This window comes from Rhea americana, unplaced genomic scaffold, assembly GCF_003343005.1.
Source record: "Rhea americana isolate MKP2758 unplaced genomic scaffold, rheAme1 scaffold_96, whole genome shotgun sequence".
NCBI classification, from domain to species: domain Eukaryota; kingdom Metazoa; phylum Chordata; class Aves; order Rheiformes; family Rheidae; genus Rhea; species Rhea americana.
The window spans coordinates 1,053,108-1,076,435 of NW_028187155.1; the positions used below are offsets into that span (position 1 = coordinate 1,053,108).

Here is a 23,328-nt window from a genome sequence, read left to right on the forward strand (position 1 = left end):
CGAGCGGCCCGCGCCCGCTGGCGGCCCCACGGCGGGGGGAACCTGGCCCCGGCCCCGGCCTTGGCCCAAACCGCCGCTCCCCGCCTCACCCCCGCGGCGCCCAGCCAAGATGGCGGCGAAAGAGRGAAGCAGCGCCCGGCCTGCCGGGATATGGGCCTGAAGGACCTCTGCGGGGCGGCCATGGCGCCGGCCGAGCGGAGAAAACTAAGACGCTGCAAGCGGTTGTAAACCATCAAGCGCCCCTTCCTCACCCCAATACTCGCTTTTTTTCTCCAACGRGCCGAAATTTGGTGGTGATGGTTAGCTCACTCCGCCTTTCAGGCACCCACCGGGGCAGCCCTGCAAGGCCCCCGGTGGTCACCATGGAGACGGACGGCGCGGGTCGGGAGCCCCGGTGAGCGGCGGGCCGGGCCGGGCCGGGCCAGGCCGGGGGGGTCTGGCCTAACCTGGCCTGAGGAATTGGATCATGACCCCATTAGAAAATTAAGTATATCTGCGCATGGCTGGGCCGGGGTGGCAGCGCTCAATACCTTGGGAGCGTGTATAAGCAGGAATCTTAGATGAAATAACCGGGAAGGAGGAGGGGAGAGGGGATGGGGTGTCCTGACTCCCCAGCATCTTCCCCTGGCTTCTGCTTGGAGGAAGAGGCAGCGAGCGAAGTAACRCTCCCTGATGTACCCGCTTCCTTGATAGTATTGAGCGGCCTGCTAGGAACTTCTCTGGTCAGAGAGAATAAACTAACTGTGGAAACACTCCGTTTTCCAACATTACTGATGCCACAAACAATAAATGTTCCCAGAATCTGATCTTTTCCTGTCCCAGACAGACTTTAAGGCCTATATGGRATGGACAGCTAAGAGCAGTACAATGTCTTTTATTCTTTGCGCCAACTCCTAGGTTCCCATCAGTACAGCCTCAGAGAGCAGGAGCTGAAAGTGTTTCTCTACAGGCAGAATGAAGCCTGAATTGTATCTTAAAGCCAAAACCAAGATTACTTTATCAAGTTTTCTTTTTCTTTTTTTTTCTTTTATTTTATTTTTCAAATGAGCATCTAATTTTCTAACATTTGTAGTGGTAGAGTTTAGTAAGGCCACAACTGTTTTGCTTGCCTAATAGCCAATGTTCAGTAAAAACTAAGATACGATTTATGGCCCAGCTGTTGTCACTGCAGGGACTCAGAAGTTTCACTTTACTTATATATTTGCAAAACAGAGCTAAAGGAGGTGTGACATGCTCAGCTTTGAATTTAATTGGAGTTTAATGAAGGAGCTGAGCAAAGTACAGTGATTAAGATCAATGAATCCGGATAGTCTGTGGGCACTGCGTTAATGCTGAAATCCAGTGAGAGCAGCTCACTATTTGCAGTGGTTCTAAATGCCCCAGCGGTTTCCTTCTCACATCCAAGTCAACGAGGCAGAGCTTACTGGCTTGGCACAAGCGTCTGCTGACTGTACGGGTATAAGAGGAAATATATAAGACGAACAAACCAGCAGGCTTAGAGAAACATTACATTCCAGCTGTACGTTTTCTTGAAACACATAAATATCTTGAGTTAATTCTCTTCTGCACAGAAGTTGCTGATGAGGTAGAGAAAAGCTATTGCATCCTATGCTGTTTCCAAATAAGTCACTTTTTCCTATGAGAGCTGTATGTGTTATTTCTTCTTTCAAAAATGCTGTTTTAATCATCTGTCACAGCTCTCTCAAGAAATCTTTTTTCACCATATTTTTATTTTTTGGGGTTGAAAATGTAAGAGACTATTCTCATGTAGTTGAGACCCAAAATATCACATACTTCCTTAAAAAATGGGGAAAACAAATTTACACGACAATTAACTARTGCCTGTTAACTGTGGAGAGAAATGTTTGAATTTTTCTGTGTAAAAATCAGATGAACTTGCATCTCCCCTTCTACTATTAAATTAATTCCAAGTCTGAAAAGAAAAGTGAAGTTTATTACTTTTTAAGTGGATTATTAGTTAWCCATTAGTTAATTATTTTATTAGATTCTTGTCTTAAGCTGTAGCAAATTTCTTATAATTCAGAGAAAGGAAAGAAAAAAATCTAAGAAGCAAAGGGAGGAAATCAGTTCCTTAGGTCATAAGTGATGATCAAAAGCCTAAAGAATGAGATTARCTATTTAAATAAACATAAACAGTATAGAAAGGATAGTAAACATACTGAAAAAATTTGGAGTCATTCCTTCGCTGTTACCTTTTCCTGCCATGATTTTAGCAAGGTTCTTAAAATAATTTAGGATGCCTCTGCCATTTTCTTGTCTGAAAGGCTGTTTCAGAACTTCATCCTTCTGAAAGTTAGCAAYCTTATCATAATTGCCTGGCTAAGTGTATTCATGAGGAAATTACAGTCCTTTAACCTTGTACCAGTATTATCTTTTAACTTAAATAGCTCTATCCCTCCCTAGTCTACCCTTCAAGTRTATTTACAGAGAGTAATCACACTCCTCAATTCTTTTAACCTCTTCTAAAACAGATTCTCCGTTCCCCTGATCACCCCACTAGTCTTCCTCTGTTTCTGCATGTTTTTGAACACAAATGACTAGAAACATGCACAATGCCTTATCTGAGGCTTATTTGTGCCTTATACAGTGGCACTGATATTTTTTTGCATCTGCTGAAAATACCAGGTCTGCTTCGTCATAGACTGCACGTTGCATTATTCTTGGTTCCTCACACTGGAGCTGTGCCGTCATGAGCCCTCTCGTCTACCACATGCTCCCCACTCATAGCAGAAATTCTTGTAAGAAACCTTAAATGAAACTGTGTACCTGGTAGTCTTACATCATTCTGCGATATTACTCAAGTAATTGAAGAAACAGGACTAGGCTAAAAGAAGCAACAAGTTCCATTCTCATTGACTGTACATGTAGCTATCATGGAAAAGATTGCCACTGACATATTAGGCTTTCTAGTTTTACTCTTATGCCCAAGAAAAACCATTTTCTGTTACAAAGGACAGACCAATTCAATACGATTCTGTTAAAGAACTTACTCCAAGAAACAGAGACATCAAAAAATAAATATATGGAAATACAACRTTTTTTACATCGTTGTACCTGTTGTGACACTAACAGATGCCTAATAGACCTGGACTGTAAAGTGACACTTACTTTCTGCCTGAGTGAAATTAATTTTATGTTCTAATTGTAAATTACTGTATTTTCTTCAAAAAAAGAGAAGGATGAGGACAAACAGTAGTAGTAACAGTATCTGAGATGTCACAGTAAATATTTTTTCTGGAAAGTTGCTTCAGAAAAATCACTGATTCTCTGTGATCCAACGTGTGCTTGCATCTAAACCTCTTTAATTTTCATAGAATATAGCTATCTCTTATCCTGTTAATCATGTTGACAGGCATTATCTGATACATCTCCTTGGTATACTTGCAGATTGGTCTGTAATATTTTGCAGACCTAGAATGTGTTTATTCAATGTTTTAAAGATGGCACAAATCCAGCTGTAGGTATAGCAGCCAAATGAAGGTTTTATTAGTAATGTTGATGTTTCTACTGTAATGATATTCAGAATCTCACTCATATTCCAATTGTGTTAGGTGCAGTACAAGCAGTCCCTTGTTTTGTTGAGTACAGGGCCTGGAGGGACTGTACAACGGCTTAAAAAAAACTCTTAAAAGAACTCAAATAATTTCTCATTTTTTTGTGTGTGTAGGTGTTTTCTAATGCATTTTTTTCTAAATCAGGAAGTGAAAATGGATTAGTTACACTTGGATTAATAATGAATTTCCACTCTTCCCTGCATGTACTCTCACAATGTTGCATTTGCCAGCAAGGCAAGGGGATGCCTAAGTGTACATTAGAGCAGTTTCACATCTGAATTGCAAATTTTTAGAAACTAGAAGGTTAAAAATAGTTTGCTCAGCCCATTTTTGTCTGTCTTTCGAAGTGCTAAGCTGACAGCAGTTCCTCCTGAGGAGGATGGGACCATAATAAGGTTAAGGTTATGCAGTACTAACGAGGAATGATTAGAGAAAGAGGAAAGGTTCACCATCTGAGGTTTTACAGAAGAGTTTTTTTTTTTTTTTTTTTAAGTCGCCTTCATTTCATTCTTTCCTGAAGAACAAAGTCCAGCGTGAAGCACTACTCCACCTTGAGCTGAACAGTGAGGCCACCTCACCCAGTTTGTGCGTTCCAGCTTTGCTCCCTTCTTAGCCTGTCTTCCAGRCTTACTGCAGGAGGGACCAGGACCTACTTTGTTCTGTGAAAGCTAAACATTCCCACTGTGCCTGAATGCAGCCATCAGCAGAGCATGCCTTTTCTTATAAACAGTCTATGAAAGGCTATAAACAAAGCTAGGGAAGTATGTGAAAGCCTACAAATAAGGCTATTTCAGGTCTACATTCAGTTTACACTACTGTTACTAACACCATACTATCTTTCTCATTGGCATCTATTGTCTTTCCTTCTAGCGAGAACACAGAGACTAAAGAAATGGAAAGATTCACTCATCTGGAAGCTCTGCGGTTTACTGCTGTACTGGAGAATTGTGTGGATCAGCTCTCTATTCTTGGATATATCATGCCAGTTCCATATGAGGGCAGGGCAGACATCAGCCATGTATGTGCCTCTATCCTCACTCTTTAAAAATATCTTTCATTTTTCTTCGTTTAGTTTTATGTCTTAACTTCTATCAGCACTTAAAAATATACTCAGATACTTTCTTTGCAGACTGCTCCATGACCTTTTGGTGAAGAAATGCAATAAAAATGCATGCATGACCTATTTTAGTATTTATAGTGCAGCACTAATGAGAAGTCCTTGTTAAGGCTTGTGCAAAGGACCTTAGTGACCCAAGATAAGGTTCYTGGGCTTACAGTTTTAAAATCTGGGCAGTTAGATGACATGCAAAAGATTAGGGAGAAAGAAACAAAATGCATCTAGACCCTTGCATAAATACATAGCTATGACAAAAGCACAAAAGAACAGGATCTTTAAAAGTACTCARAACCGAGCTTCTCCAGTCCCCACTAGTCTAGACTAGTCCCTCATAGTCTAGACTTGTCTATGCAGACAATCAAGTTTGAAAAATTCCACTTTGAAATGCATTACTGTTTATCCATTCTCAGTTGCCATTACGAAGTAGTTTATTTCTAATAGGTGTCACAGCTGAGCAGGTTTGGGCAGAGGCGTAAAGGTGAGCAAAGAACCCCTAGAGGTCAGTGCTGTGGAGGTAGGTGTCATGGTACTTGTACATGATAAGTGTAAGAAATAGGATGGGACCATCCTGGGGTAAATGGTTCTAAGCTCTGTTCTCATATGTTAACTTTTAATTGAGGTAGCAATCTGTTTCTAGGATAAGCATGTTTTAAAGCTTCCTTTAGAAGAGGAACTGAAAATAGAAAAAAATGTGTGACCATGCTGGGAATAAGTGACTGGGATCTGGATTATCACATCTAATGCTGTTCACTGTGTCTAACATTTTATCTCCGAATGTGAGAGTAGGAGTAAAACAATATTCAGTCTTCCACATGCTTCCTTTCCTCACTACCTTCTTTTCAAGAAATCCCTCGCAAAGCTGCAGAAGCTGAGGCTACAGTGAATTCAGGGCATGAACAATGCTTAAAACTATGCAACAGAGGGCACTCCTCCCCTTAAAAGATTACTGTGAGCTGGCTCACTTGTTTCAACAGGGTGCTTTTCCCTCACAGACCTGAGTGAGAAAACTCTGATGTGTCAGCAGCAAGCATATGTGGAAAGAGAGTATGCCTAGGATGGTAGGAGTTGTTCTCCTCCAGACATACAGACTCAGGTTGACAGGCCTACTAAAGGTACACTCAAATGATATAGAAAACCATTTAATTTTTACCTGCAGGCACAGACTCTTGTTTTCAAGTAATTTCTTTAAATATACTTTTCTCATAGACTGTAAGTCACAGTTAGGTCCTTAAAGCTGGAAAAAAAAAAAAAAAAGGAAGAACAAATTAGAGACAAAATGTGGCTCAAGGAAGGTACATACGACTAACTCCAGTGCTCCGTATTTTCCACTCCACATTGATCTTCTGTTTACATTTGTCTGTTATCAATGTATTTGCAAAAGACCTATCTTTRCAAAAGCAAGTTGCATGCTGCTGGAGCTCTGTCAGTCAAATAGATTGATGACAATTTCATAGACTGACGTTTCATGTATTGACACTTTAAAGTTCAGTTAATGATATTTTTGAGAGAGTTAGTCAGTGTTGGCCAGCATCTCACTAACTTTCTAAATCTGAGACTCTTGCAAACTGCTTCATGCAGTATATCCTCCAGAAGAAGACAGTTTCCATCTGCTGAATTTTGGGCAAATGACTAGTAGCAGATAAGCAGCTAGGAGACTATGCTGAAGGGCACCATGAGCAATTTATGAACTCCTTGCTGTTTTGTAGTTATTTCATAATTATTCATGTTTAAGTCCCTACTATTTACAGTCAATCCAGTTCATGGTCTGTCTTAAACTTTCCTCAGAAATTATAAGGCACCTGTCAGAGTATTCAAGCAGTTTATTTGCCAAAATTAGTTCTTTCTGAAGTACAACCATTGACAGCATACTGATTTATTCCTCTTTTTTTTTAATTGACTATGTGATTTTCATTGGTCTGAGTATATTTTGCATGGGATTCATTCAATGTAAATTTAACCGTTCAGAAATTAAGCATATTGTCATCTAGACTCCCTTCATAGCCAGTGGTGAGTCAGACACTTCCAGGGGCTGATTCATGCTGTGCCGAGATGCCTGTCTAAGACAGTCAGACTGCAACAGCCCCTTTTGATCCCATAAACTTTAAAAAACCTACACTGTGTGCTTAAAGCTAAACAAGATAGTTGTTCCTGCTGTCCTACTCTTTGTAGAATGTAATATACTATATCAACTGCTCTTTGTAGAGTTTCATTCAAGTTTGTTATTAATTTAGGTTTTTCTTCCTCTCACATAATATTGCAGAAGGTTTATTTCTATTGCCCAGTGTGCAAGCAGGTCTCTTCATTCCCTTTTAGACTGACAGCCAGGAAATAAAGGAAATCATAGAAACCCAGAAGGAGTTGGACATTAAGTATCAGGAACTTGTCTGCGGGGAAGCAGTTACCTCCAAGTCCCTGAAAAACAGTGAACTCCAGCAGCAGCTGCAGAAAATCAGGGATCTAGAAAGGCCCCATCATCTTTTCAACAGGACCATGAAACACAGAACTGTATCTGCAGATAACCTCAGAAAAGTTCAGGCCGACAGGTGAGTGAAGCACAAACATGGTGCTTCTAGTAGAAGACGCTYGGAGCTGTGAAGTTCACCATCTATCTCTTGAAAGCAAAAATACAGTCTTCCCCCTCTCTCACTGCTGGTGTACCTCAGTCTTGGCCTGGGGAGACTGTGTATCTGTAAAGAGAGCAGTGGGGTCTGACTTCACAGCTTATTCAGTGCTGGCCTTTGCTTACCTTTGGATGCCAAGTACTGACAATCAATTTATTTCCGATGGAGTCACAAATATTACCAGTTGATAATGGTTRCTTGGGTGGAATTCAGACTGATGGTCTTTCCAGCATTCATCCTTGGAACCAGCCAGCACTGATGTTCTAATRTCTTGAGTCAGGTTCCCCTAGCAGGTATGTACAGGCAAAGCAGCAGCTGAGCATTGTGTCCAGAACTCAGTTACTCCTGAGGGCTCACACAGCCTCTGTTGCAGGTAAAGCCTTCTCCTTTACAGAACAGATAACATATATAAAGGCCTAAGACTTCCTTTATTTTTTTCAATAAATTTTATTTCTGCACCTAATCAAGTGCCTCAGTTTATAGAAATACCAGCAGTCTTTGATTTAAACTACAGATTTGGGAGCTGAGCATTCAGCATGTGTTTTTCTGAATACTAGCTTCTGTCCTTTAATGTTATTTCAACAAAGGACTTAAAGAAAATCCCCACAGAAATGAGGAAAACGCAGCTAAAATATAAATACCTCATGCACMATGAAATTCAACAAGCTGGGTAAGCCTATGTGTTTGTAAAGATAAGCTTAGGACTGTTTGGAGATATTTTGGGATCCATTCCATACACACACTCCTCTGCATCACAGTGTTTCACCTACTTCCCATTCCCTTTCCTCTGCCGTCATGTTCCCAGATCCACCTAGCTGTCATCACTATTGCRGACCAGCAGCCCTTCATCCTGATGGCAGCGCAGCACGGATATATTTGTGCCCCTTTGCCATTTCCTAGAAAAGTGTTCAGGGCAGTTATGTTGTCCATTTTTAAGTTATAAACTTCGACCAACTCCTAATACAGAGTTCCTCATAAGTACAAGTGGCAGGCACTATGGGCAAGGCACTCTTGGGTTTGATAGGACATAGGAAGAGAAATAGGATCTTGCACTTCTTTAGCTTTTTAGCTGTGAACAATAATGGATAACAATGTTAGTCACTGTAATACCAGAATATGCCTGTAAATTGATGTTGTGTTCCTGTTGGTTCTTCCTGGCAGGCAGTATGCAAGCAATGTAATTACAAGCACTATGATAAAGATGCAGGAATCAGGAACATTTAATAGCTTATCAGAAGCTAATGAGAGAGAGAAGGCAAAGAAGAGTAAGTTGCACGACATCCTTATCAGGTTAGAGTTGTATTCAGTACTTTTCTCCTTAACTGCTCAGAGCCAAAACCCATTACCCTTCAGTACATGCTGAAAAGGATCAGATACAGTTTTTTTCTATCTGAATTGTTTTGACTGCTTTACAAACTGCATTTCTTTCCCCTTCAGAGAGAAATAACTGATGGTTCTGATATTGGCCTGAGGTAGGAATTACCTAGGCTTTCACCACATTAGACACCAGTGTCTGTATTAACACAAATGCCAGCCCCATATCAACTAAAATGTGATGTAGGAGTTCCCAGATCTTTAACTCCTGTCCCCAGTGAAAGCCAAAGCAGCAGGGGTTTTGTTCAAGCCAAGGCCAGCGACATACAGTTTTTAGGTTATGTGATGCCTAAGAGGATTTGCTCTGGTCCATATGCTAACATGTGCCCTTTTCCCTAGCAGAGAAGGGCTGTCACAGATGGTGACAGAGGCAGTTCTTTTATTTCAGACTAATCCATCAGTCATTATTGCACTGTAGATCCTCTTCTGTCCCCAGTCTTACAGGGCAAAGATTTCTTATAATCTGATCTGCAAACCAGGGACTCCTTACCCCAAACTTCTGTGCACTAGGGCTTTTTCTTTTTTTTTTTTTTCAGTATGGGGAGTTCTGGTTCAATCTCTACCATGTCAGAGGGAATGGCAGCCAACAGAGAAGTGCCTTTTACCATTTTAAAGCTACTTTGTTCTGTGGAGCAGCCCAGGCCCATCATTTACGGTTGATGGCAAAGCTGCAGCAAGTCATGATTTGCATGAATCCAACCTACTTCATTTTTCAAGAAAGCAGTCCTTTGCATCTCTGCATCAGGGCTTGCAGCGGAACAGCTCCAATGGTGGAGCATCCACATACTTAAAAAAAATCCTAACYCTAAAAACTTTGTTTTAAATTCTCAGATCCATCAAGGGATATGAGTACAGTAGGCTTCAGACCAAATCATAAGCATAAAAACGTAAAAAAAAAACCCCAAAAACCCACCGAGAGTGAAATAAGATAACAGAAGACCTAGAATATTCTGGCAGAATATTTTAAATGGGTAAATGTCTTGGTAGTTTCTGGCCTTCATTCATATCCTTTGACAGATCTGAGAATTTGAGACAGAGGTTTTTTGCTGTTGTTGTTGTTTATTAGTATGTTAAGTTTGCTTTGAAAAAAATATTCTCCATACAGATAAGAAAACTTAAATAATTTGGCACTGTCTGCTGGTTAGGCATTCTTCTGCACAGAATCTGAGAGATTTCTGCCTGCAATATAGAAGCTGTCACTTAATGATCACTTAATGGTCAACTATAACTTAATGTCACTCTCTGCTATAGGAATCACATCATCCTTGAGTCTACTCCAGGTTTTCAACAAGAACATCCCCTGGTTTTTGGTTCATTTTCCCTTTCAGTCCCATCCTCCTTGCTCAGTGTCTGTGGCAGGTCTTTCTAGATTTACTTACCAAGTCACCAGCTTTCATGAGGAATCTCAGTTTCTGACTTCCAAACACTCTGCCTCCCTGAGGCTCAAACTGAAGAGATTTGTGTCTTTTTTTTGCTACCAAGCCTTGGGAAGCATCTTGTTCTCTGTAGTTTTTAAAAGGCAAGCCAAGCTTGTATGTGCACTGTTTTAGTTCAGCTGTAACAAACTCTCTGGGTGAGCAGGGTAAGTGATGTAACATTCAGCTAGGAGCAGCAATATATCAGGAGACCAAAAGTTCCCTAAACAAACAGCTGTTGTCTTTCTTTTCTGTTCAATTTGATTGCATTTACCCATTTTCCTTCAGGGAGGAGGAAGGAAAGAAGGAGATAAAGTCACTCCAGCAACAGCTGCAAGATGTCAAGAAAGAAACAGAAATGGAACTTCAGGTGAGATTACTTAGCCCTGGGCAGCATGCCAGAGGGGAAGTGTGTTAGCAAGCTTGCCTCCACTGCCTACCAGTAGCAGGCGGATGAGAGGACATGTGGCACATATAATAATTCATCATTCAGGAAAATAGAAGCAGAACAACAGCAATAAATATCTTTGTTCTGAATATGCTTGTTACTGACTTTAAGAGCACTATCCAGTGGTTTACAACTGGGAGCTCAAAGTGCTTACAGTTGTGAGAGTATGATCAAATCACAGTACACTGCTGGGAAGGGCAAAGCGCTGACATGAGTGTTGTTACATCTGCTGCAATCACTAAGGAATAGGTTAGCTGTAGATAGCAGTATCTAAGACACTGTGATGCTTACGGATGTAGAAATGAAACCTGACACAGAAAAATGTGTGAAGACAAGGAAGTGAGAATGAAATAAAATGACAGAGCTGAAATACGGTCAAACCATGTTTTTCTATCTGGAAATTTTATCTGGATAAAATTTCATGATTTTCATATAATTTTCCAGGCTTCTAGATATTGATAAATCCCAAACATGGGAGTCCTGCACAAGGGCAGATCAATATTACAGCACATATACTGTAAACTTGATCTTTTGGGAAAGCTTCAGCCCTTCTGTCTGTGTTATGCAAGTGGTCTGCGCATGCACAGTAAATCTGGGTCATTCTGAACACATCAGACTTGCTGCACAAATGCAGATCAATTGAATGGCATATCCCTAGTCCCTTTGCTGCTTACCAGACAGTTCAGACTGCTGCATACGTGCTTTAGAGCACAAGCACACATGGTTCTGTATGGAAATATGGAAATGCAGCTTAATCCTGCTGAGATGKGGAAGAGTATATGATAAAAAACATGCAAAAGAAGGGCAGGCCCAGAGCTATACAAGGCTTGAAAGAAGGAACAAGAATATGACACTTCATTCAGTAGTGAGTAAGAGGATAGCGAGGACATCAGCAGAAAGAATTGATATTGCTGAATTTTGTCTTTGGGCAAAAGAGCAGACAGTAATCAAGCCAGGATATGRGTGGCTACTGAGAGGAATTTCAAGCCAGTGATATACTGGTGAAGTATAGTTTATAGAAGATGAAGGTTTTGTGTTGGCAGCCTGGATGCAACTGTAGTGGAAAGTTTAAATAACAGGATGATTGTAAGAAAGGAAAAGATCTATTGGCACTGGAAACATATGCAGATATCTGTAACTGAATAAACACTAGAACTCCAGAGAAGAAAGCAGGAATGTACAGAGTGAGAAAATAGATTTAGGTCAGTCATCTTSTACTAGCAGAGATTCTGGAAATGCATAAAGTATACTGGGAATGGTAGCAGAATGGAAAGAACTCCGGAAAAAAGCTGTGGACATTAACAGATAAGAAAAAAGAGAGGAGTCACTGAAGAAAGCATAAAATTAGCAAGTTATGAGATGCACAGAGAAAGAACAATTGTGGGAACTGAAAGAGAAATGAAGGCTGAAGATTTTTTCCTAGAGATTTGAACATTTTGAGCTTGGCAAAACATCTAAAGGATGTAGAGGTCAAAGCCAGGACTGAGAAGCAGAACTGTATATGTACTTCAATTTATACTTACCTACTGCCAATGGAAATGGGATGGGAAGCTATTTATAGGCCCTACAGGACAACCCCAAAGTTCCTTGACCTCTGTGTGGCAGTTAAATGAAAAAAGCTGAACAGTTTGGCAAATTGTCAGAGACTGTATTTTGTCCATTTGCTTCTGCACGCTGTTCCTTCTCTGTCAGATGCTAATGGCTCCTGGGAGCCTTCCTGTGTACAGCACAACCGGAAGGAGCAGTTCTGGTCCGCCGCTCCGCAAGCTAAGTAATAGGAAGAGGCATCTCCCCTTTTGTGCACTGCTCCCAAAAAGTATCTGTGCATCCAGCATATGTATCTGGTTCTGTTTTAATGCCTTTCCAGAGTCTTGTGTATTGGAGGCTGTAATCACCCCACTACCATCTCACACTAGCAGCAATGTCCTGGCACTGTGCGGTCAGGCTTCGCAGTTGTCGCCGTCYTGCTTTGCACCTCTCCTAGCTCTTGCAGTCATAGGAAGATATGTTGGCCCAAAACTGAGGGTACCTTCTTCCTCTCTTCTTTACATACCTCCTGTGATTTTGATTTTTGCTTTGCCTCATCAAGTGTGATCTGCACTCATGTAGGATTTTTTTTTTAATGTTTCCAGGTTAAAAGTCCTTCTGTGGGTTTCCTTATGGTTTCAGCTATAACAAATCAAAGACGAGACTACTTTCAAGAATTGCTTTCCTCCTGTGCCAAAAATAATGGTGTCTCACTGTGTCCTCCAAGGGAGAATAATTTCTATTCACTTCGTATATGATTTTCCCATAGGCAGTTTTACTGACACTTGCATGRTTTGTCACCCTGCCAACTAATGAAAAACAAACCCAAAGCTTGCTAATTTTGGAGTACTTTCAACAACAATAATATACAGATCTTTAGACAAAAACCTACATAGTTGTCTCCAATGTAGAGGGTGAGAAAACAAAAGCAAGTAAATCTAACCATGGAACCAGAAAAACACGGTCATTGTTTCACACGWTGCTTGTATGTTTGTATATTCAGTCTTGCTAGCTCTTAATGCAATGCTAATTAACRCTGTATTCACCTGCTTAGCTCATTTGTCTCTCTAATGAAACACATATTCTAAGTGTTCTTATTTATTTTGTTTTCTTTCCTTTTGGAAAACACTGATCTCTCTGATGGTGCTGAAATTAACAGGCTAGTTTTGTTCTTTCTCCTCTGCATGTGCAGGAGCATCACTAACACCTGTAATTTGGCTGCAGGAGTTGTTTGCTGCTCCGGTGCTCATTTTCTAGCTTGCACAAAAATAATCAATTTCTCAGGTTTCCTGAACAAGTRTTAACAGTCTACAGATTTTGAAACATGTTCCTATCATACAAGATTATACAGTTAAACATAAAAATTTAGGAAATGTAAACTTTAAAAGTCCTGCTTTAAGCCAGAAACTTTATAGGTCCTATAGATTTAGCGGCATACTCATGCCATACATGTATGCAAGTTACGGTATCATTTTACAGCAATGAGTAGTATGGCAGGCTACATACCAGACAGAAAACCAGGATAACATACCAAAGTCCAGTGAAAAAGGCTCCTTACCTTATATTCCATATGAGTTCTCATAACTTACCAGCTCCGCCGTACTAGTGTGCCTTTCTGTAGTGCTTTTAGCAATGTGATATTTTTCTTCTCTCAGCCCCTCCTGGAGCACAAGTGCGTACAATAAGGTGTTACGGGGGAATGTTTTTAACACGTACTACATGCTCATGCTAGAGAAATGTATCTGGCAATTGCAGCAGAAAGCRTGAGGTTTGTGGTGGTCCTGAGATCTTGGGGGACTTGATACCACCTTGGGAACAGTCCCCTAAAAGGCTCTGTCTTCTATTTTATAGTTCCCAACTTTTTGTGATTAAAAARTCTTTTAGTCCATCTCACAGAGTAACAGTTACTTGAATTTAATATGGAGTTTTTTCTTTTCTTTTCTTTTTTTAAGAACAAGAAATAATCTAGAATTTCACAGCGCTTGCAAGCACTGCTGACTCTGCTGTAAAAGTTTATAATTTCCTTAAAACAATAATTTTGTACTCTTATTATTATGGCCAAGCACAGCCACAACATTTTGGTGACAGCTCAGTGTGCTGAGGGGACAGTCTTCCGTCGCAAGTCAGTGTGCACAAGGTCCCCCTCTGTACCACTGGCAACGCGCTAGCCTTAAGCAGTGCAGSAGCAATTCAGCAGGAACCCAGAGCCGAAGCAGTAGTTCCAAATCTGACGTGATTTTTGACAAGAATGTCACTGCCCTTGGTGGGGGGGGGGGCTTCCCTCTGCCAGCAAATTGCCCCGCACACATGGCAAAGCTCACTCCTGCGGTTGTTGGGACTGGGGGTGAGCTAGGAGGGCYGTGGAAATCTTTGAATCAGGAGGCTGGGTGAACTTTCAGTCCTTGGCTGAAACACTTCTAGGGGCTGTGCAGCACAGGGATGTTCTGCCACCCACGACAGAGATTGAAGTGATCTGCAAGGCTGCACGTTTTGGTTTCAGGGGAAGCAAATCCAAGCTGCAGCAGGTGTGTAGATCTAAGCATATCTTCAGGCATTGCACACTGAGCTAGTGCAGCTGCCAGTGGAAAGAGCTGTGCTGCTGCGTGCTCGGTGCGGAAGCGAGGGCGGCAGGCAGCAGGGCTGTCTGCAGCGTGCCTCTCTCCAGGCTTGCTAGCTGCCTGCATGAGGCACGAAACCCAGTCCCCTGCCCCCCGCCAAGTACTTGCCAAATGGAGGGCTCTCGGTGTGCTGGTGGCAGTCAGGGGCTTAYTTGACTGCTGCTGGTTACGCATAGGAATTCCACAGACTGTTAACTCCTGCTTGCTAGTTTTGTAACCAGCTGTCATTTAAGTAAATTCTAGTTGCTGTGGAAGGGCTGAGAGATCTAGGTGGCACTTGTGAGAGAGATAAATCAAAGTAAATGAAAACACATGAGTGTGCATGCCCTCTCCAACTGTGTACAGTTGCTTTTGCAGCCAAACATGATCTGTGCAGCAGAATCTTGTGGCACCAGATAACAGCAGCCTTTGAGACGATGTCTGAGAGCTGAGAGATTGGAGAAGCTGAGCTTGCTTACCTGCTTGCAGAGCAGACTGGCTCTTGGTGACTGTTTCCTGGGTTTCCTAAGTTTTGATGTTGGCTTCTGCCAGCTCTGTGATAGTTTTGGACACRCAATGTGTGATTTTCATCTTTGGTTTGGCAGATTCAAAGCTGAAATCATCCTGAACAAGCAGCCCAAAGGTTTATTGCATTAACTATGAAAATACACTGTGTCCTGGTTGGTCCTTTTGCTATGATAAACCAGAAAGAATAAATACTAACTCATTTTCCCAGTGCCTGCCTCTAAAGTTCAGGAAACAGCACACTCCACAGATGRTACCTACAGGTTTGCATGGCCGCTGTATTTATCACCAGCAACCTAATATCAAATGTGCCTAAGTTCTGCAGCTCCATCAGCTGGGCTGCAGTAGCTGCTCAGATGCCTGCAGTTGACTTTCCCTCTCCAAGTGAAATACGTTACCATAAACCACCAATTGTATTCCACTTCCCGTCTGCTTTGGATTGTGTAACTAAGCCCCCAGACTCCCTGCTTCTAACGAAGATGATTTATACCACCACGGACCAAATCCAAACCACAAACATGCCATAAAACAAAGAAAACAAACAGCAGATGAGCTCCCATCCCAGCTGAAGCCTGAGGCTCTGGAATCAACATCCCTCTACTTTTCCCTCTACTTTATCAAAATATGAAATAAGAAAGAAAATAATCTGGTAAATTTTTCATGCTCTGCCTCACTCCTCTGATATGCGAGTAGTTGATAGATTAGGTTGAACCCTTCTTTTCTGACCTGTTTTCAAATCCTTAGCAGATAGCAGTAGCACACTGATAGCAGAAGTGCTTGGATTGGTTGAGCCTCAGCACCACAAAAAAATTGTGTTTTTCATTAGCATCTCACCAGTCTCTGGCAGCCCAATTTGGACATGATTCYACCACCATACAGGAAGCCAGTCTCAAAGTGGCACAGTCACCTCCCAGGTCTACCAGACAGGAACGCAACCCTTCCCATCACCCCTACCAAGGTGTCACACTGAGGAAAATAAAGGCCATTACCAGAAAACTTTAACAGGACATAAATAGGTCATGTCTGTAGTTTGTCTGCAGTCATATGATGATATGRCTGTAAAATAATATCTGAACTTGGAAACCTTCAAAAAATGTTGAATGTATGACTTTTAAAACCACAAAACAACATCAGCCAAGGCCCCTGGTTGCCTTTTAAATACACTTTACTCTTCCTAGCTATGTCCGACAAAAGATGCAGAGGGAAGGATTTTCCTTTTAACTGTTCCAAACTCTTCTTAAAAGGAAACCTTTCCAAATGAGTCACGTTGCATTGGCTTTTAAACACAGCACTATTGAGCTGGCTTTTTCCTGTGGCATTTTTCCATGTTTACACAGCTAAGGAATGCAAGGGTGCTTCAAGAGACAAGATATGTGGGCTTCAAAACATTTAAATGGCAGCACTTTGGTATTTCATCTTCAGCTGCAAGGTTTAGCTGATGAATATCAGACTTGCCATAGCATGACAGGAAAGCAGAGACAGGCTGTAATGGAGCAGTCAAAGGCATGTGGCATTGGGAGCCAAACCAGATGCATTAAGATGGGGCTTGCATAATTGCGTAGGAGAGTTTGATGACCTTTTTAACTCCTAATGCAAAGTCTGGTGTGTCTCATTTTATAGGCAGTTCTTCCAAGTTCTAGTAGATTAATGAAATTTTATCTGTTACTCAAAGAAATTAATTAAAAAGGAGTAAACAAAACAACCTCAAATKAAGCAAACGCACTTTGCTTCCTGCGTGCACTCAGAAAGCGTGACGAAGAGGGGACGTGCTGGCTCGGGATTCTTGCCTGTGGGGGAGCTCCTGGGGACGTGACTGCCCCAGGAAAGCTCAGCTCAGTCGCCAAACAAGGTGTGAGGAAGACTCACAACTTACAGCCAGCTTTTCCTTGGCAYTCCTGTCTCCTTACTCACCCCGGGTGTATGCCTTTGTAGCAAAATGGGCACGAGCTACCCGAGAAGATTTCAAGAAAGAACAGTTCACACATATGAGCAAGTCAAGATTACATTTCCACCTGCTCCTAAGTTTGTGTTTATACAGTTGGTGCATAACTAGAAAAAGATAATCCAAAGAATGGATTCCTTTTGTAGCACAGGTTGAAATGCAGCAATATTCAGGGAAAGTGTGAAGCCAACATCTTTGACTCTTCTAGCCAAGTTTATCAGGGAGCGGAGAGAATAAGAAATGGTGAGCTGAGCTCAGGCTCCAGAGTTGCTTTTGTGCTCTCTCTGTCTCTTCCATTAGGAACGAAGTAATATAATTGCCTTCCTCAGTGACCAGCTCCAAGAGGTGAAGGCCAAAACAGAGATGGAGAGCAGCTATGTGAAGAAAAACACGGAGCTGCAAGTCCAGCAAACCCAGAAGAAGTGCAGCAATGCAGGGAATGAGCTGGAGAAGGAAACTGAGGTAAGCCCTTCCTCACGGCCTCTACGGGAAGAAACGTTTAGCTAGTAAGGACAGAGTCAACTCTCAGCAGGTTGTGTGTAGCTGACGACAGAAAGGGGACTCAGCACTGTACTGGGAACAGTCCCTGTCCCAGCACAATCCTCCTTTCCTAGGGTTCTAGCAATGCCTCAGTTTATCTGATGCCTTTCTTTTACACCATACCATCCTCTTTTCTTTAAAGCTGCAAATCTCCTCACCCCTTATAATTACAAGGTGAAGTCTGGTAAGCTTATCTCACAGGCAGTGTTTCTTCAGATCTGCAGGGATGGGAGTGTAGAATGAACAAAAAACAAATGAAAAAAAACAGGGCTGGTGTTTGGCCTCATCACAGAGGAGTGGCTGTCTTGGGTGCTCTCTTCCCTGGAGGAATGGCTGACCAGAGGGTTTAGATGATGGCAGGATGCTGCCTGCCACTGGAACCATCATGTGGATAGAATGATTTCTGGAACAGATCTCAAACAGGACAAATGAGACTCAGGACTTTACTTTTTTGTTCCTTTAAAAAGCGATTTAAGATGATCTATTTTTTTTTATGAAAGTTTTCTTCCTGTTCATTTTTAATGACAAAAATTCATGCTCCACTTCCATTTTAGAACTTCCCAGTGACAGGAGAACCTGGGAAGTGCCATGGCAGGAAGCAGAATGGTGGGGCCATTTCCTATCTCTTGCATTTATGTGAATTATGAGCAGTTCATGTAGATTTATTTATCTGCTGGCAGTGCTGAGATAAGCAGCCCGAGTCCTCCCTCTGTCCCCAGATGCCCTTTCTGTTGTCCATCACAGTCACCAATGCAGCTGTTTGAACTGTATCAGGAAACTCATCCAGGTTAGAAATAATAATCTCTCTCTCTTCAACTGCTTTTCTGTACGACTCTGCAAACAGCTGAGCTGTGTGGATGGCAGGGCTGCATGAGACAACGGCGAGAGGCAGGGACTGCTGCAACTAATACAGTTGTCAAAAGAAACATTCATGTAACCATATCCAAAGGGTGGAATTACGAGACTATTTCTTTAGCAACCTAAGCAGCCCTACTTCCTGGGATTGCCCAGCACGTGATGCTAGCAGAGCTGTTTGTGTAGCCACAAGGTGAACTGGTCTAGAAAACTTTTCCAGTCTCCTGTTTTGGCAGGAGTCCTTTTTGGACTGATCAAGCTCTGATCTAGTTGGCCTTTTTCCAAGGATGGCCCAGGGGCAAGGACTGCCTATGTCATTTTGTCACTAGGGAAAATACCTGTGGACTACACAGAGCACACCTGCATGCTCACGCACCTGCTCAGCTCTGCGCAGCATGTGTGTGTGCGCGTTAGCGCATATGTGCACTAGCAGSGTCTCTGACGTTTTCTGTCTGCGCTGATCACAGAAGCTGAGGAGCAAAACTGATGAGGAGATTAGAGTCCACATGGAGATTGAAAATTTCCTCAGGCAACACCAGATGGTACGTACAACTGTCTTCTGTTACTGCTTAAAATAGCAACCAATAAAAATCACATCATCAATTAGTATCTAAACAAAAACAGTTATTGCTCCATCAAACTTACCGTGTTCATGATTGTTTCAATTAAAATTACTACTTTCCCTCAACACTCAAATTTGGGATTTGCTACCTTGAACATTTCCTTCAAGTTATAGTTCACATAATGATTAGTTTCTTTATTCAAGTATTTTGGATTTTCCCTCCCCCAGATGATAGCTGTATTCAGGTATTTGAGATTTTGGCTAGACCTTCCTTTGCAATAGCTGAGACCTTCAGGAACTCAGTGAAGGGGGTTACAGTACAAAGGTAAGGCAACAGCTTCACAGACTCAAGTGTTGCATACAGGGGGGGCATTAAGAAGGAAATAACACAAACTGCTCACCAATTTTGCCCTATTTTAATCTGAGAAAGAAACAGGGTTGGATACTTGCCAAGTCATAATTATTCCATCAGACTTCAGTTGCAAACAACCGTGCATGACTGTGCTTTTGATCCAAAAGTTCAGCCAATTTTCCTGTCACTGAACAGCAGCGCCTATTACAGTAAATTCTTTAATACTGGTAAGCATCTCACAAACCACATGGCCAGGAGAAAGTTTGTACTGCTGCAGAATATCTAACATCAGTGCCAATGTGAAATGTAATAAAAAGAAATCATTTTAAATGAAATTTAAGAGCAAAAAAGTGCTGTATCTTCAGAGCAATTAGTGTTCTCCATATTCTAGAACCTTACTCTGATCAGAGAGTGAGAGGATTTTCCAAGAGCAGGTTATGGCCTTTTTGGCTTTTACCCAAAGGCAAGCTACAGGCCTCTCCATACACAGTATGTGTGTACACAGTACATACTGCACGCTKTACTCTCACACAGTATCGGGTTGCCTTGTAGCAGCCCACAAAAAAGAGGATGACCATGTCCTCCATCTCTTTTGTGTTTCCAGCTGTTTTATGTTGCAATGAGATTGGTATTGAGTGTGGGCAGGGGGCTCATTTGGTTGGAGCGTGGTGCTGCTAATGCCAGCGTCACGGGTTCAATCCCCGTATGGGCTACGCTGAGGGTTGGACAAGATGATCTTCAGAGGTCCCTTCCAACCTCACCATTATATGATATCTATGATTTTTCATCGTGTAATTTTTCTATGCAAGCAATCATGGTTGTCACTATGGAGAAGTAATGCACAAATGGGAGGAAGTCGTCTGCACGGCTGTTTCAGCAACGCCCGCTCTCCTGTTCACAACTGAGACAAAGCCAAGTCCACAGTCACCCCCGGGACTTTACCCTGGTGTGTTAAGTTTAATCCAGAAAGTGGTTAGGGAATCATGCAAAGCTTTTTCACTATCAAATTATGTTCCTAAACCCTCTTCCCTACGTACACACACAAAGAATGTCTTCTAGTTGTTTATTGCACTGAGATTTTGCACAAAACCTAATGYTTTGCCATTCTTCATGCAACTCAGAAAGCCCAACCCAAGTCTCTTCATCCCCAATCCTGTGCTTTGGCTTCCATGGAGACCCCCAGGGAGGGGGCTGCAAGCCATCAGTAATTCATCACTAGTCCTACCGTTTTGATCCTTTCAAGGCTTGGGAGGAAATATTAACTATGCAAAATTAAAGGGACGCTTACCACCATCCTGAAACCAGGCCTGATAACAACAGCACACCTTTCCCTGTACATTCCCTGTACCATGCTGAGCACCACTCTGTCCCTGGCAGAAGGTGGAAGAGAAGCTGGAATACTGGATGGACAAGTATGAAAAGGACACAGAAGCTAAAGACCAAGAACTGAACACTCTAAAAGAATCAAAGGCAAATAACTTGGAAACGCTGCAGAGACTTGCCAGTGAGGTAAGACAGCAGCAGCATCTCCGTGCTCAGCCATGCAGAACTACATCCTGGCTTTTTCCTGCCCTCATTCTCTTCATTCGTTCAGATAATGTACATGGAAAACAACATTTCAATAACCTARAAGTGTAGGATTGGATAGTGAGGACTGGTCTTGGGATGGCAGTCATGGAGTAGGAATCTTCCATTTGCTACCTGTAGCATCAAGGAAGGATGATGATGTTTTCCCTATAGTGATTTTAAAATATCAGCAAGTAATTAGAAAGCTACTGACAGCCTTTGTGAGGGGCAAAGACATTGTCTCATCCTATCAATATGCCTCACTGTGGTTTCTTGCCTTAGTCTGAACAAGCTTGCTCCTTCTAGCAACATTCAGATACCACAGGCTGTGACTGTGCGTTAATATTAAACATTTGAACAGGCCCTGCTACTGGAAAGGGCAGTTCTTACCCCTTCCCGAAGACACATGTTCACAGCTGCACAGTGATTTGTTATCAGGGAACTGATGCAGGTTAAAAGCATTCCTACCTCGCATCAGTTTCCCAGTCAACTGCTGGCTTCGATCACAGCTATGCAGGCACAGCAGAGCAGGCAGCATAGGGCAGAAAAAACAGGGTGCTTTGAAGCTAGAAGGAATTCACTTGTAACTATTCCGTATCGCCAGTGGGTCTGAGATGCTGGGAGCGAGTTAGACGTTTCCCTGCTCTGGGATCGTCTTTCAGCCCATGCACTATTGTCTTGTGTCCCAAATGTTTCTTACATCATCTGCTACTTAGCCGGGGGGYGGGGGAGGCTTCCACCAACATCTGTTGCCTGAGAAGCCATCAGACACCCATTTCACAGCACGGGATCACGGGGATAATTATACCCAGGCCATGAGAGGTTTCAATTTGGCAGCAGCTCTCACTGCCTTAGGATACTGATGGTAGTAATGAGCAACATTTGCCATCTGGGTTGAGGAAAGATCAAATGAAAGGAGATGAGGACCCAAACTGCAGCCTAGGGGCCAGAGCGGCCCTGACTGGGCTGTGAAAAGCAGGTAGCAGAGATGAGAGCAGAAGGTAGCCAGAGAGGAAGAGTCTTTGCACCAGGGTCCAGATGAGTCCTACTCTGTCCTGCTGGGCAGAGTAAGCCTTGCAGGCTGGCTCTGCAGTTTAGGGACTGTATCTGCTGAGCCACCCCTGCRCTATCTTCCAGTGCCAGACATTCGAGGAGGTCATCATCAATGACCGGGTGGAAAAGGAGGCTGCAAGAAGACAACTTGAGCAGGATGCCCTGGAGCTGAAGAGCATCTTGAAGGTAAAGGGAAGCAAAGTGGAGGCAGTGTTGCTCCAACAGTAGTTTGGAGTTAATTATCTACACAGATTTCATTCAGTTAGAAAACATCCAGAGAAAGGTGGCCAGTGTAGGGTGGCACAAGCAAGGGGCAGTTAAAGCCTGTCCCTTCTGTTGCTGCAAGGCCAGCAGCTAGCTGAAGAGGGCTTAAGGGGGGAATTAAAGGTGCAAAGCCAGGCTGCTCAACTGATTTGGGGCCCTGCCCATCACAACAACCTCACTGCATGGGCAACACAGGGAGGGAGGGTTGCAGGGCAATTCCCTTCTCGTGCCCTGGGCACCAGGAACAGATGCCCTCAGTGCAGGCCACACACAGATGCCTTCAGCAAAACAAGCATTGGCTCAACTGCTGCTGCGTGGGGCAGGGTTCCCTCCCGAGCTGGGGAGCAGAGGAGAGATACTCTGGCCATTGTGCTGTGCCCAGAATCCCAAAAACYGACTGCCTGGGCCGTGCCAGTGAGCAGCACTGGCTAACACCTTTCTTCCTCTCTCCCACTTCCAGCTGCAGGCCTGGTGGAGAGGTACAATGGTGCGCAGAAACCTTGGCTGCTACAAGGACCTCAAGGAGACTCTAGAGAGACAGCTGTCAAAGGAGAAAGTCAAAGGGAAAAAGGACAAATACAAAGCAAAGAAAAAGAAGCGGTAAGAAACCTGGCCTCAGAGGTGCTGCAAGGCTCCAGAAGTCCGGGCTGCTGCTGGGCAGGGCTCTGTTGTCTGTGTGTCCAACAGAACAAAATAAAGAGCTTGGGCTGTTCTGAAGAACTCAGATTTTGAAGATGCAGTTAAGGTGAAACATGAGTAACTCTTAAGATTGTGAAGCTGTCTTTGTATGGCAGAGACACCGTTTCCCTAGTAGTAAGGGGAACTGCATCTAAGCAGTAAAAGCATGTATCCCCCAAACTTCTTTACAGAAACATTGCAGCTAGTGGGGTGTAATCCTGTTAACAGCTCCGTAACTCACCTGCACTGGACACATGGCACTGAGACCCTCCGTCCCTGTCTCCGAGCATCAGCTATGGTGAAAGTGTTTCATGTTT

The 23,328-nt window shown here is 42.8% G+C and overlaps 1 protein-coding gene across 1 annotated transcript; it reads left to right on the forward strand.

Annotated features, from left to right (window-relative positions):
• Window positions 1–353: 353 nt before the first annotated feature.
• DRC9 (dynein regulatory complex subunit 9) lies at window positions 354–23,057 on the forward strand. The gene is made up of 10 exons (XM_085325075.1): window positions 354–394; window positions 4,446–4,593; window positions 7,006–7,235; window positions 8,475–8,603; window positions 10,391–10,472; window positions 17,442–17,603; window positions 19,004–19,078; window positions 20,828–20,959; window positions 22,154–22,255; window positions 22,794–23,057. The coding sequence occupies exons 1-10, from the start codon at window positions 363–365 to the stop codon at window positions 22,935–22,937; spliced, it is 1,236 nt and encodes a 411-aa protein (XP_085181201.1). The 5' UTR covers window positions 354–362; the 3' UTR covers window positions 22,938–23,057.
• Window positions 23,058–23,328: the final 271 nt, after the last annotated feature.

Excerpts from the sequence above, each read along its gene's own strand:
- DRC9 (XM_085325075.1), top strand. The coding sequence starts at position 363 with ATGGAGACGGACGGCGCGGGTCGGGAGCCCCG. Across the intron at positions 395-4,445 it reads GGCGCGGGTCGGGAGCCCCG|CGAGAACACAGAGACTAAAG; the intron begins GTGAGCGGCGGG and ends CTTTCCTTCTAG. Across the intron at positions 10,473-17,441 it reads AAACAGAAATGGAACTTCAG|GAACGAAGTAATATAATTGC; the intron begins GTGAGATTACTT and ends CTCTTCCATTAG.